The following is a 14,355-nucleotide window of genomic DNA, read 5'->3' as shown; positions in this document are numbered from 1 at the left end:
TACAGAAACTTGTATTAAAAATTAAAATGAGGAAGTACCCATTCTTCTAGGAGCTATGCACAAGCAGAATGTTTAATGCATATTATGTCAACAGTAGCACCTGCTTTGAAAACTTGTACTTGCTTTCTGATTCCATCCAGCCCAGCAATGCCTTCTGCTAGCCTTGCTGAAGATAGGAGTTGACACAGGTTAACTCTACCAGAAATCATGGAAAGCCTCTCTTAATGAACTCTCCAATGACACCATTATAAACCTTAATACTTTTAGTTAATGTCTGGGAGGAAAGTCAGACACTGTCAGAAAAACAATAAATCTGTCAGTCTTTACAATGAGATTTCCAAAATGCTTAAACAGATAAGGGCCTTTGTTACATGCTATTTTTTTAGTTGACAGATAACACAGTATGCTTTATCATGTACAACATGATTTTGAAGTCTATATACATTGTGGAATGCTTAAATCTAGCTAATTAACAATTGCATTACCTCACATAGTTATCACTTTTGTGGTGACAGCACATAACAGCCACTGTTTAGATTTTTCAAGAATATATTGTCAGCTGGGCATTTGACTCATGCCTATAATCCTGGCACTTTGGGAGGCCAAGTCAGGGGGATGGCTTGAGCCCAGAAGTTTGAGACCAGCCTGGGCAACATGGCGAAACCACATCTCTACAAAAAAATACAAAAATTAATGTAGAGAAATAGGAACACTTCTACACTGTTGGTAGGAGATTAAATTAGTTCAACCATTGTGAAAGACAGTGTGGCAATTCCTCAAGCACCTAGAACTAGAAATACCATTTGACCCAGCTATCCCATTATCCCATTACTGGGTATATACCCAAAGGATTATAAATCATGGTACTATAAGGACACATGCACACGTATGTTTATTGTGGCACTATTCACAATAGCAAAGACTGGGAACCAACCCAAATGCCCATCAATGATAGACTGGATTAGGAAAATGTGGCACATATACACCATGGAATACTATGCAGCCATAAAAAAGGATGAGTTCATGTCCTTTCCAGGGACATGGATAAAGCTGAAAACCATCATTCTCAGCAAACTATCACAAGGACAGAAAACCAAATACGGCATGTTCTCACTCATAGGTGGAAATTGAACAATGAGAACACTTGGACACAGGGCAGGGAACATCACACATCAGGGCCTGTTGTGGGGAGGGATAGCATTAGGAGAAATACCTAATGTAAATGACGAGTTGATGGGTGCAGCAAACCAACATGGCACATGTATACCTATGTAAGAAACCTTCACGTTGTGCACATGTACCCTAGAACTTAAAGTATAATTTAAAAAAAATACAAAAATTAGCAGGGCATGGTGGTGTGTGCCTATAATGCCAGCTGCTTGGGTTGCTGAGGCTGGAGAATTGCTTGAGCCTAAGAGGTAAATGTTGCAGTGAGTCGAGATCGTACCACTGCTCTGTAGCCGGCAGAGTAAGACCCTGTCTCAAAATAAAAAAAAAATATTGTCACTAAATATAATCATCTTGCTATACAATAGAACTCCTGAAGTTTACTCCTCCAACTTAACTATAACTGTGGATGAACCCACAAGATATTATGTTAAATAAACCAGGGACAGAAAGACAAATACCATGATCACACTCACATGTGGAATCGAAAAAAGTTGATCTCACGGAAGTAGAGAGTAAGATGATGATTGCTGGAGACTGGGGTGCTTAGAAAGGAGGGGTGATGGGGAGATGATAGGAAACTTACCATTATTTTTAACTATTTAAATATTAGGATTGGGGAAAAATATTTCAGTTCACAACAAACCTAGCCTGAAGTTAATTTTTTGTAGTATACTTTTTGATAAACATTTTGGTCAAGCTGCTAGAAAATTAATGACAAGATAACTATACTTTGGGTAATGTTATTACTAACATCAAATAAAACTTGATGGTAACCTGACTTTGATAGGTCACAAGTGAGGGCTCTGTGATCATTTCCCATTTCTGAGATTTAAAATACTTATTTCGATATAGAGATTGGTTCACAGTGTAGACTTTCTGGCTTAGAATAATAAGTTTTATCCCCCTTCTCTCTGAATGAGGAATTTCTGTATCAACTTTTTAGTAATCTCCAGAATCCCACACCCTTTATCTTGTAATTCTATAATACTTGTAATGACCCAAGTAAAGCCTCTTAAATAAGTCCTTGTTTTGCTAATACCATTACTGTATTAAGTGCTTTTACTGTATTCTCCCAAAAATTATAGAAGAGAGAATTAGATGAGTCCCCAGAGAAAAGATGGGATTTCCATTACATCTGAAGGGGATGTTAATTTAGTCTTGGTGCTTCTACATGACTCATTCTGATGATAAATTATTTAAGAAATTTCCTATAAAAATCTTCCAGTCATTTTATGTAAGTATTTTGCACGCACAGAAAACATTTTAAAACAAGATATAGTGGACATCTTCAAATGTTGGTCTGGATATACCATTCAGGAGGGATAAGGCCACACCATGCAGTGTTGGACAAATAAAAATTTGTCTGTCCAGCCACAGCATAGCACATTGTTATAACATATCCTGGGTGTTATTTTTTAGAAGTTGCATCATGCATTTTATTCACATATTAGTATCTGTTAGTGCTTATAAACATGAGAAATTGAACCATGTCAAACTCTTAAGAGTATGGAACAATTGTATTAAATTCCTGGAAAGAAAATAATATAGTTTCCTTTTGTAGAGATTTCTCCAAGGTTAAACAGAAACTAGCCAATAATGAAATCCAACATTCCAAGGATAGTATTCTCATTTAGAAAGAAGACTTTCAATCAGAGTGTTAAAAAAAAAAAAAAATCGGTGCAGCCTGCTTCTGACAAATAGGAATGAGGTTAAATCACTTAGTCTAGGAACTATTCTACATGGTTTTACTATTTAACAGGAAGGGGAGAAAAGGCAAGTTTGATTTATTGAAATGGCTATGGAACCCAAAGAAAAATTTTACAGCTTGAGCAAATAAATGGTTAGAACTGTAGAGTTGAAATTAATTGGTAGGCTATTTAATAAAGGTAATTTAATATTTAGATTACATACTTGTGTGCTTTGGTAACATTTTCCTATGGTGTGTGCTATGTCCATGAATGCCAGGCAGACTGTATAGGAGCCATGTATGGATTTAATGACTTCTCTCACTAGAGTAGTTAGGACTTGTTTCCCTTCTTTCTGATGGATAACCTTTAGTGAGGTTATTAACTGATACAGCTGGCTGAGTCTTCAAAGGCTGCTGAGTGGAGGAATTATGGCTGGCCGTCTGCCTCTGTAAGCATGTGGGAGATGTGAGTATCCTATCTGGGGAGGGCAGGCTGGCTTTGGCGATAAGGAAGGAGATGATGCTGGGCCCTGAGAGACCATTTGATGAATATTCTATTACTGGCTATCTTTTTATGTGCATTTTTAGATAATAGAAGTGAATATTGGTAGAGTGGTTTATAATTTTTAAAGGAGAGATGACAGGGGCTGATCATGTAACATTTTTTATGCATCAGACACATTGATACTGAGGTCACACGGCTAATGAAATGACCAGAGCAGTATTTAGCCTGAGGTTAAACCTGTGCTCTGAAGTGGTGGGTTACCTTGCCTGCTAAGTCTATCCTGAGAGGCCTGTGGGTGCTAGTCACTGCTATTCTTCTTGTATAGATGATGGATCAGAAAAGGCAAGTCACAGGCTAAGGGAGGGGTAAAACTAGGAGTGGCTCAGAGTCCTGTATGTTTTCTGTGTCCTCCCATGATAATGATATTCCCTCACTAGTCCTGTGAGCTAAATTCACATATGAAGACGGCATCTAGGTGTCTTTTCCACTAAGTTAGCTAATCGGTCTGGTGGTGTGTGTGTGTGTGTGTGTGTGTGTGTGTGTGTGTGTGAAAGAGAGGGGGAGAGAGAGAGTTGGGAAAAAGGAAGGAGAGTGTAATTTACCATTGGTGTTTTTTTTTTTTTTTTTTTGAGGCGGAGTTTTGTTCTTGTTGCCCAGGCTAGAGTGCAATGGTGCAATCTCAGCTCACTGCAACCTCCGCCTTCCGGGTTCAAGTAATTCTCCTGCCTCAGCCTCCCGAGTAGCTGGGATTACAGGCATGCACTACCACGCCCAGCTAATTTTTTGTATTTTCAGTAGAGATGGGGTTCCACCATGCTGGTCAGGCTGGTCTCAAACTCCCGACCTCAGGTGATCCACCCACTTCTCAAAGTGTTGGGATTACAGGCGTGAGCCACCGCACCTGACTGGGGTATTTTTATATAATAAAAGCCTAGTAAACATCTACAGAAAATACACAGGTGAGTGAATCGTGGACAAAGAGTTTACTATTTGTATGGCTAGTACTCCTAAGCTTCAGGGTGTCCAATTAGAGTTCTGGTATTACAAAGTGGAAGGGAGTGTGCTTTTAAATTATGTATCAGTACTGCCATCAGTGCTTGGTTTGGGAGCTAGAAACATGACAAAGGAATAAAGGCTATGTTTGAGTCCCCTCTCAGTAATGTTTTAATGGCAGAGTCTTACACTTGGGAAGTTTCTTCAGCTGGTTAGTTTTGATGTTCTTAACTCGGGGCATTTGGTCTTCTAGAGTTCCTTTTGGAAAGAATGTGATCATTAGTGCAGTTTGAGAGTGAAATGGCTAATTTGTCTTGCTTCCTATAACAGGGAGAAATCTCTTCTTAGCCTGAAGCCATTGAGACACTTCAGAAGATTTGTAGCAATCTCTGGAGTTAAGGAAAAATCCAATGTTTGATGAAAAATGTTTAACTCCTGAATGGGTCGTTGTTGGAGGTTGATCTAAGAAGTCTGCAAACATGTTGTTTGTGCAGTGAATTCAGGGAAGTGTTTAAAATATGTGATTCTGTTAAGTAAATGGTTCTCAAACAGCCTTCCCTCTTCCTGCTCATAAGGTTGAGTGATGGGAATCTTTTTCTACTTTGCAAACAGATTAATATAATTCTTACTAAGTTTTCCTCCCATCTTTCTTTACCCTTTGATATGACTGCCTTTGGCAGATGGTAAAAATATATGAAAAAGTAATGAACAAACATTGAAAGCCTAGAGATGTGATTTTCCTTTAAATAGTTTATGTATTATTTTTGAGATGGAGATTTTCATATTATCTATTAATATCTTTTTAAAGCACCACCATTTCCAAGTCTTAACTATATTTGATAATCACTATACTAAGTGTCTTTAAACTTTTCTCACATAATCTTATTTAAGCAAGTATAAATGCAGAGGCCCTCATCACTTTGGATGTTCTATAGTTCCAAACAGAGTGGGAAGGTTCTCTGATTTTTTAATCATTTATTCAGCAAATATTTGATTGTATTCTATCTGTCAGGTGCTGTACTGGGCACAGAAGATCCTGTGGTGAAGAAAACAAAACCAAAGAAAAACACATTCTGTGTTTGGAGGCTACTGATAGTGTCAGAAATCAATTAAATACATAAATACACTAGTCCCCCCTTATCCACAGTTTCACTTTCCTTGGTTTCCATTACACATTGTAATGTCTCCTAAACTCTTGACTCAGGTGTGACTTGAAAATTTCACTAGTTACTAAGTGAAAATTGGTGATATACTTATCCCTCTGGTGCCTAGCAGAGCATCTGGCACATGGCTCACTAATTGCTCGTTAGTTTAGTTATTGACTAATGGAGAGACAGAAACACATGTGGTAGTTTTAATGGCCCACAAGGATAAACAACAAACAGACTAAATTGAGATAATAGATAATCTGTGAGTTCAAGAATGAGAAAGATCAACATGGGTTTGTATTTTAGAATTGAAATAACCTCCTACATCATCAAATTCTTTTCATAAGTAAATTGAAGTTGGAATGGTTCAGTTACTTGGCTGGGCTTAAACAGTCATTGGTAGCAGAATATCCTTTTCAAACATTTGTATTTTTCTGGAAAGGCTTTGCAGCAGGGCTGAGAGTTTATATGGTTTGTGGATGTATAGTTTTTGATAGGTAGAGAAGACAGCATTCCAGACCTAGGGGTTTGAGTTAACTGCAAGGTCAATGTGAGAAATATGGATTCTGAAGATAATGAGGAACCTTTCATTGAGGAACCTTTCATGGTCAAATGTGTCTGCAAGGGTGTGAGAATGGCATGGTGTGACTGTTCAATGGAATAATCAATGAACTCTGTTGCCTTTTGACTTCTTTTCACTTTTTCTTTTTTTCAAAATATCTTGTAGCAGAATGGTAAGAGTGCAGCTTCTGGAGCTAGAATGCCTGGTAGCCTTGGAAAGTTTATCTGTGCCTCAATTTTCTGATCTGTAAAATGTGAATAATATTGTGCATATCCTCATATTTCTGATTCCTTAAGAAGGTCCTCATATTTACTACTGTGAATTGTAGCTCTGTAGCCTAAGAGAATAATTTTGTAAATTATTATACATCAATTATCCACCTCGATATATTTCAGGTCCTGACCCTCAGCCATGATTCCACAGTCTAAGGAAAACACCCACTCTTTCGCTGAGCCAATGTTTCTGTTCCATCCGGCTGGGTAGAGTTCATATGACTTGATTATTCCAGAAGAGCTCTGTAATTAAGTGTTTCAGATGTAGAGAATCAAGTTGGCTCTAGCCCTTTAACAACCCTATCTTGAGGGCCTTGCGTGGTCAGGTCTATAAGTATTAACAATAAAACTGTCAAAAGTTCTGTGTTTATACGGGCAGAGACAAGTTGAGATGAGGCTCTCACTCTGCAGAGAGTCTGAGAGGGAAAGAGAAGAGGAAGGAGTGGGGGTGTTATCTGGAGCGTACCTATGAAATTTGACTTCTTAAAAACCCAGCTGTGAGATTAAGTCAAAATATGCTTGTTACAGGTTATACTTGAAAAAATAAGTCATTGAACTTTTAAATTCGTTGCTTTGTTAGACCTTATTTTTTATTGGCTTATTAAGCAAATATATTTTTGTTACCAACACTGCATAAAACTATATAGGATTAAAAACAAAACATTCAAAGGCAAGGGTTTATAATTTAGTAGGAAAGCAATAAAGAGGCAGCCAATTACCACAATTCAAGGTAGCTGTGTATGTTTAATCAGAAGAAAAGTTCAGGAGGCGCATTCAGGAGGAAGAAGCATGTTTAGCAGGGCAGAACATCCTTTCAAGGAGGGGATACTATATGAGTTGGACTTTGAAAAGTAGGTGGGATTCAGATAATTATGTTGGGAGAGAGGGCATTCTTGGTAGAGAAAAAAAGTCCTGGAGATGGAAACTGGGATTAGTGAGGGATAGTGGACAATGAGCCTGAAAGGGAGGTTGAAGAGGTTCTGGAGGGCCTGCTCTCTGTAAGCAGGCAAGTGATCCAGCCAGAGCTGGACGTTAAACATGGAAGGTGAGGAGAGGGAGTATGTGTTTGCAGGATGATTCGGGAATCAGCAGAACCAAGTCATTTCATCGTGAAATATCTTACTGGAAGAGGCTGAGCCAGAGGTACCAGGACTTAATCCAGGTAGGTGGCAGTAGGAAGGGGCCACCTGGGCCGAATGCAGAAGGTGTGGTTGAGTGCACTGACCTGATTTGCAGAGAGAATGAGGAGCAGCTGGTGACTGGCAGTGACATGCGCAGTGAGTAGGTGGGAAAGGGAAAGCCCAAGCTGCTGGCGGGACTCACAGCTAGAGTTCCTGGTTGAGTGATGGTCTTAAGGGGCTAATTTAAGAGAGAGACTGAGTTCATATTGTACAGGTCTCAATATTTATATTTAAATTTTGACGTGTGTGTGCACGTGTGTGTGTATAATATTTTAAAAGACAAATTTAAAGAAATGCTAGTAGTTTAACATTATGGGCATTCCAAAAGAGAAAAAGTTAATTGTAAATCCCATCATGTTGACTGATTTTTGTATACTGATTTCTCATCGTATCTACTTAGGTGTTTATAGTTATATTCATTGTGTGTATAGGATTTTTTTTCTTTTCTCTTCTCTTTTCCTTTTCTTTTCTTTTTTTCTGCAGGGTTTCACTGTCACCCAGGCTGGAGTGCAGTGATACAATCACAGCTCACTGCAGCCTTGACCTTCAGGTCTCAGGTTATCCTTCCACCACAGCCTCCTGGGTGCACCACTATGCTCAACTAATTTTTGTATTTTTTTGTAGAGACAGGGTTTTGCCATGTTTCCCAGGCTGGTCTCGAACTCCTGTGTTCAAACAATCTATCTGCTTTAGCCTCCTGAAGTGCTAGGATTATAGGTGTGAGCTGCCACAGCCAACCTGTTTCTTGCTTTATACTTTAAATCATAAGCATTTTCTACATGGCTATATATATATGTATGTGTGTGTGTGTGTGTGTGTGTGTGTATTCCTTTAAGTACAGTTTTAATGTTAGCATAATTAAGAATTGTATTTTTTATTTTTATTTTTCTGTTATTTCCATTTTTTTATTGTCAATACAGAATATTTCATGTATGTTCTGGATTAAAGAGAAATCTGTAGGCTGCCCTGAGCAACTATCTGTAATTTATATCTTTATTTCTATGAGAAAATGCATCCTGCATTCTACTGAAATTTTAGGCTAGAGTCTATTTCTAAAACATGAACTACTTGTACAATGGAACGAAAAAATAACTCTTCCACTCAACCTTTGGGTACAGGTTTTAATACACTTGCTTGTCTTCATGTCTAATATACTTGCTGGAAGGGCATCAACTCAGCCCTTCCACAGTAATTTCCTTTTCTTTTTCCTGTCTTAATCACATGTTATCTATCATCCAGCAGTAATCAACACGTTACTGACCAATCCAGTTTGTTCTTCATAAGGGTTGGAATTAGTAGATCTCATCTTGACCAACTAAATTGCCTTGCCATATAAACACAGCTGAATCTTCTAGAATTCATTTGAAAAAGTAAAGCAAGTTCATATTCTAAAATAAATATGGTTGGGACTATGCCTCATGTATCGGAAACCACCCCAAAATGCGGTAGGCAGTTAAGGCTGGACTCAGCTGTCCTGTTCTTTTGCTGATCCCAGCTGTGCTTGCTCATACATCTTTGGTCAGTTGGTGGCTTGACTGGGGCTGGCAGACTTACAATTGCTGCATCAGGTCTTTCATTTTCTAGTGTGGCAGGTTATCTTCGTGGTGGCAGTGGCAGGGAAAATTGAGGAACTCAGAGGCCCAAGTGTTTTGGAGGTTTGTTTGCTTGCTTGCTGATGTCCCATTGGTCATTTCAAGTTAATGGTCACTCCATACCTCATATTTAAAAGATAGAGAAATAGATTCTATTTCTTGATGGGGATATCTACAAGGGTAATTAAGAATTTTAGAACAAGAAATGTTTAGCCGTTTACCATATTAGAGCTTTATTGAGGTTGATGTGATTTTCATGGAATTGCACAAAAGAATTATTTGGTCTAATATGTCAATATTTATTTGTGATGTTTAGAAACTGAAATTAAGGATTACAACCTGGGGAAAACGACTCCAGAAAGACATTTGTGAGGCCTCTCGTTAGAGATGACAGTTATAAGACTTGGCCAGGGGAGAAAGTTTAGAAGGGAGAATAAAATATAAATAATGAACAGATTATTTGTTCAAGTGAATTAGCTAAATTAATTATAACTAATATTTACATATTTTTTATTAATATCACTGGTACAGTATTTCCTAGAATTCGGTGCTAAGGGCATATCTGATGAATATCAGTAACTTATTTCTAGTGGCAATCAATAAAGGCCAGAAAAGAACCCGTGACATGACCATAAACCAATGAGGGATTGGAAAGATTTTCCACCTTGAGTATTTAGGAGCTCTAGCAAAATCTGTTGACTAAAAAGTCTCTCAGAATAGCTGTTTGCCAGAAATTTGGCAAGTTGAGCCAGAAAGTGATTTGGTTGATAATCTGCTAGTAGTGGTAGATGTTTTATGAAATAAAATAACTTGATGCATTTTCTTAGGGTCAAAAATAAAGATCGAGGTTGTAGCCCAGCTACTTGTTGTGACCTGCAATCCACAGTCTCTGAAGCAAAGCGAAGGATCAGTGGCTCATCCTAGTTTTTCTCTGGAAGTCCTAGATTCTAGCTCTCAACCTTTTGGAATTGGAACAATGTTGTAGAGCAGGGGCTTCCAATCTTTTAGCTTCCCTGAACCATATCTGAAGAAGAATTGTCTCAGGCCACACATAAAATACACTAACACGACCCATAGCTGATGAGCTTAAAAAAAAATACAAAACAATCTCATAATGTTTTGAGAAAGTTTATGAATTTGTGTTGGGCCACATTCAAAACTGTCCTGGGCCACCTGTGCCCCATGGGCCACAGGGTTGGACAAGCTTGTTGGTAGAAGTTCTGAGTTATGTCTACAAGGCATGTGGGATAGAAATGAACGAAACAGTAGTTCTCAGGTGGGGGCAATTTTGTCCTCAGGGGACATTTAGCAATGCCTGGAGACATCTTCACTTGTCACAACTGGCCTTGGGAAGGAGGAGCTGGGGGAATGGGGGTATTGCCACTGCCATCTATTGGGTAGAAGCCAAGGATGCTGCTAAATATCCTACAATGAGCAGGACAGTCCCCCCGAAAAAAGGAATTATTTTGTCTAACATGCGAATAGTGTCAAGATTGAAAAACCTTGATCAAAGTAAGAAAAAAGGTTTGTCTTTGTCATTAACATTTTATTTTTTAAAAAAATTTTAATAGCTTTAGGGGTACCAGTGGCTATTGGTTGCATGGACAAATTGTGTAGTGGTAAAGTGTGAGATTTTAGTGAACATGTCACTTGGGTGGTGTACCTTGTACCTGATATGTAGTTTTTTATCCCTCATCCTCCTCCCTCCCCCATTCTGTCTCCAGTGTCTATTATACCACTCTGTGACATCCATAATTTAAACTGAAGTAAGGAAATGTCCTCTGAAAATTCTTTGTTTACTCTGTGACTCCATCCCTCCCTCACTCCGAAGATAAACATTCTGCCATTTTGCAAACTTCAGAAGACTAAGTCTGCTTTGTTGTTTGTGCCTGAACCATGAGGGGAAAAAAATCTCTGTTGACATTTCATGGTCGGGGTACACTTCCAGCAATGAACACTCCATTTGGCTGCACGTGCGGAAGGCGGCACACTCTTCACCCCGTAGCAGGGCGTTTGGTGTCTCAGTATTCCTGTGCTTGTCACTGAATTTTCTGTTCTTGCTGCCGAATTTGACAGAGTAAAAAAAAGAACTGGAATGTTTCTAAAGAGAATGAATTATGCAATAATTTTTAACTTTATGAAGTTTAAAGCCAATCTACATGAGAGGCCAGAAGGAAATGTGTGTTAAGTAACAAAGCTAAATTCGCAGCCAGAGCCAGAGTCGGGCTTTGAAATGCGCCTGGCATTAAGGTTTTCTTCATACACCAAGAGAGAAAAAAATGCAAGGCCTTCTGTGGGCTGTACTTTTTGGAGCCCTAACTAGCTTATTTTGTTTGGTTTGATTTATAAATAACATCTGATATTTTGAAAAATGAAACCACAGTTCCCCCCAAGAAGGAGTTGTGTGTTAATTAAGATAATTTTTAACAGTTTAAGAAAAAGGAAAAATAATTTCTTGTTCATTCAGTATGCCCTCATGCCCACCATATGGCATACGGGTAGATTGACTCACCAAAATCAGCTCCCATTTTGGTGGTACCCTTTTCTTTTCCCCTAGGTTTGATTTATATGTGTTATAACATGTGAAATTTAGAGTTCCATGAGGGGATGAATACAGCATTACACTTTGTGTATTATGTGTTAGACCCTGACATGCCTTCCCAGAGGACACTGCATTTTCCCATTCAGAATGTTCATTACAGCTTATTGTAATTTTTTATTTTATGACCACCTTCGTACCAGATGTTAGCTCTGCAAGATAAGAGATTATCTTATTTGTTCACTGCTGTGTGTCCAATACCTACACTGGATGTGGCCTCTAGCAACACCTCAGCAGATATTTGTTGAGTGAATGAATGAAAGCCTGAATAATCCAGCACACAGGTAGATGTACTGTGGCCATGGAGCTATTCTCTCATCACTTCAGGAATCACTTCTTCACCCCTGAATCCCCTGGAAATGGTCCTGCAGAGGGCTCTGTTGAAACCTTGACAGAAATGAGCTCTTCAACTCATAAATCCTGTACGAGTTACCATTTATGATGGTGAGTGCAGAAGATAGATAGGTTCTCAGCAGAGCATAATGGGAAATATCAGAAATGTCTCATGGGAGACGCTTTCTGCTTATACTAGAGATGATTTTCTCCCCATCCAAGCGAGGTCCTGCCAGATTAGTGTAATTTGGTAATTCTGAATGAGGGATTACAAAATTATAATTTCCCTAACTAGATCACCTGAAACTTCAATATTACCTTGCTTGGTTACAAAAACTGCCTTTCACCAGTCAGGCCACCTGGATCTGACATTCAGATGCCCAGAACAGTTTTCTGCCGTACCACCAGGGCTGTTTTACTACATTGTCTACACATTTTACAATCATGAATAGGCACATAGATGCACAGTTCCACTGAAACTGTGAAGATGACCATTCATCTGGACATTTTATAGAAGGTATTGAGCATGGGCCAAGGCCCAGCTGCTCCTGGCACCTCCCAGGGCCCAGCAAGGTCCTATAAACATAGCAGGCATCAACAAAGGTAGACCTTATTGCTAAGAAGCTGAGAAATCCAGTGATGTGCGCATATGTGTGTAAGTATACAGATTTAAGTAGTGTATCTAAACTGTTCCAAATAAGTGCTATAGGAATAAGCGTTTTGAGTTGTCTGCCCATTCTGTAGCATTAAGTATTTTATATTATGCAATTTGAATGAATTATATTTCTGTTCTCCAAAGCATGTTACTTCATTAATATATAATATAAAGCTTTGTAAAATATGTGGGAATGGTGGGGTATGACAGATGTCAGCCAGGTGGACTAGGACAGTAGGGGTTGGTGGGAGGGCAATGGTAGGATGGTACCCAGGTTTCAAACACGGGTGACCATTGCCTTCCACTCTCCCTGCATCTTTTTTCCAAATGTGCAATAGTCAATTCATTGCCACTGGAACAACTAGGATCTGTCTTCGACATCGTCTATATCTTATTAAGTGCCTGTTTTATCTCTCTGACTTCCAATTTGCCCTAGTTTATCTCCTTTTAGTTATAATTTATTGGCCTGACCAGTCCTAATATGTATGAAACACTTAACATAAGGCATTTAAATTGACATCCAGTAAAATTCCAGCTGATCTTTCTAGCATCATCCCTGGCCTCTGCTTTCACACTTCTATGCCTTGCTCATGACACTTCCTTCACTTGGCGCGTCTTTCCCTCCCTTGGTGTGTCTTTCCCTCCCTTTTCTCTCCAGTATTGGTGGTTTGTTCACATGTCCTCTCATCTGCAAAGTCTGTCTTCAAAGTTATTGTGTCTTCTAGGCCTTCCAAATTATTATATACCTCCCAATTGCGAAAGCACTTATCACAGCCAGCCTTGAAGAACAGTTGCAGGCATTCATTTCTCCAATAGATGGTGAGGGTTTTTTTGATGTCAAAGACTGTGCTTCCTTTATATTGTAATCCCACAGCAATTAGAACCTTAGTGAATAATGACTGGAATTGAATAGTAGCCTAAAAGGGAGGACAGAAGGAAGAAAGTGGAGCTGGATCAGAAAAATGAGAACTTGTGGCATTGATAAGACATGGAGTGAAAATCAAAGGTTTTTTGCTTTTCAATGTGGATTATCTGATATTTCTAATTTTTTTTTTACTTGAAATAAGCCTAATCATCTATGTCGGAGTAGCTACCATGAACTACATCAAATGAGACTTGTGTAGCTTCTGTGAGAAGACAGTCTTAAAGATCTGTCTCATCTGCACTATTTCTTTAAACACTCATTTAATTTATTTGTTCCTATAAATATCCTTGGAAGGTGGGATGGGAATTTTAAAGTTAAAGGGCTAGGGGACATAGACAAAGTCACACAGCAATTAAACACCAAGTCACATGCATGATCATGTCTCATTTGTGGCCCTGACATCATAGCCTCTGCTCTGCCCTGATCATGGCCGCTGGGCAGTGTGTGCCTGACAGAGAAACTCCCGATCATGACCAGGACATGTCCTTGGGAGAGGATTAATTCAGGATATTCTTAAAAGAGCACATCTGCGATTCTGTACTCGTCATCATTATCTGTCCACATCCATCCCTCTCTCATGTTAACGTGACCACATTTTCTAGATTCTTTTTCTTTCTCTCTCTTTTTTTTTTTTTTTTATTATACTTTAAGTTCTAGGGTACATGTGCACAACGTGCAGGTTTGTTACATATGTATACTTGTGCTGTGTTGGTGTGCTGCACCCATTAACTCG

The 14,355-nt window shown here is 38.8% G+C and overlaps 2 protein-coding genes across 2 annotated transcripts in view; one reads left to right on the top strand and one right to left on the bottom strand.

The window, feature by feature from the left end:
* The window catches only part of ARFGEF3 (ARFGEF family member 3), a 136,154-nt gene that overhangs the window by 4,675 nt on the left and 117,124 nt on the right, over window positions 1–14,355 (top strand). The gene's annotated exons all lie outside the window — the stretch shown is intronic.
* On the bottom strand, window positions 5,968–6,372 carry PBOV1 (prostate and breast cancer overexpressed 1). The gene is given in 3 exon segments (XM_011978442.1): window positions 5,968–6,027; window positions 6,029–6,288; window positions 6,291–6,372. Coding segments are annotated over 3 exon segments (402 nt in total).

This window comes from Mandrillus leucophaeus, unplaced genomic scaffold (genome assembly GCF_000951045.1).
Source record: "Mandrillus leucophaeus isolate KB7577 unplaced genomic scaffold, Mleu.le_1.0 Scaffold194, whole genome shotgun sequence".
Lineage (NCBI taxonomy): Eukaryota > Metazoa > Chordata > Mammalia > Primates > Cercopithecidae > Mandrillus > Mandrillus leucophaeus.
The sequence above is the reverse complement of the archived record's forward strand: the minus strand, read 5'-3'. Positions and strand labels throughout refer to the sequence as shown.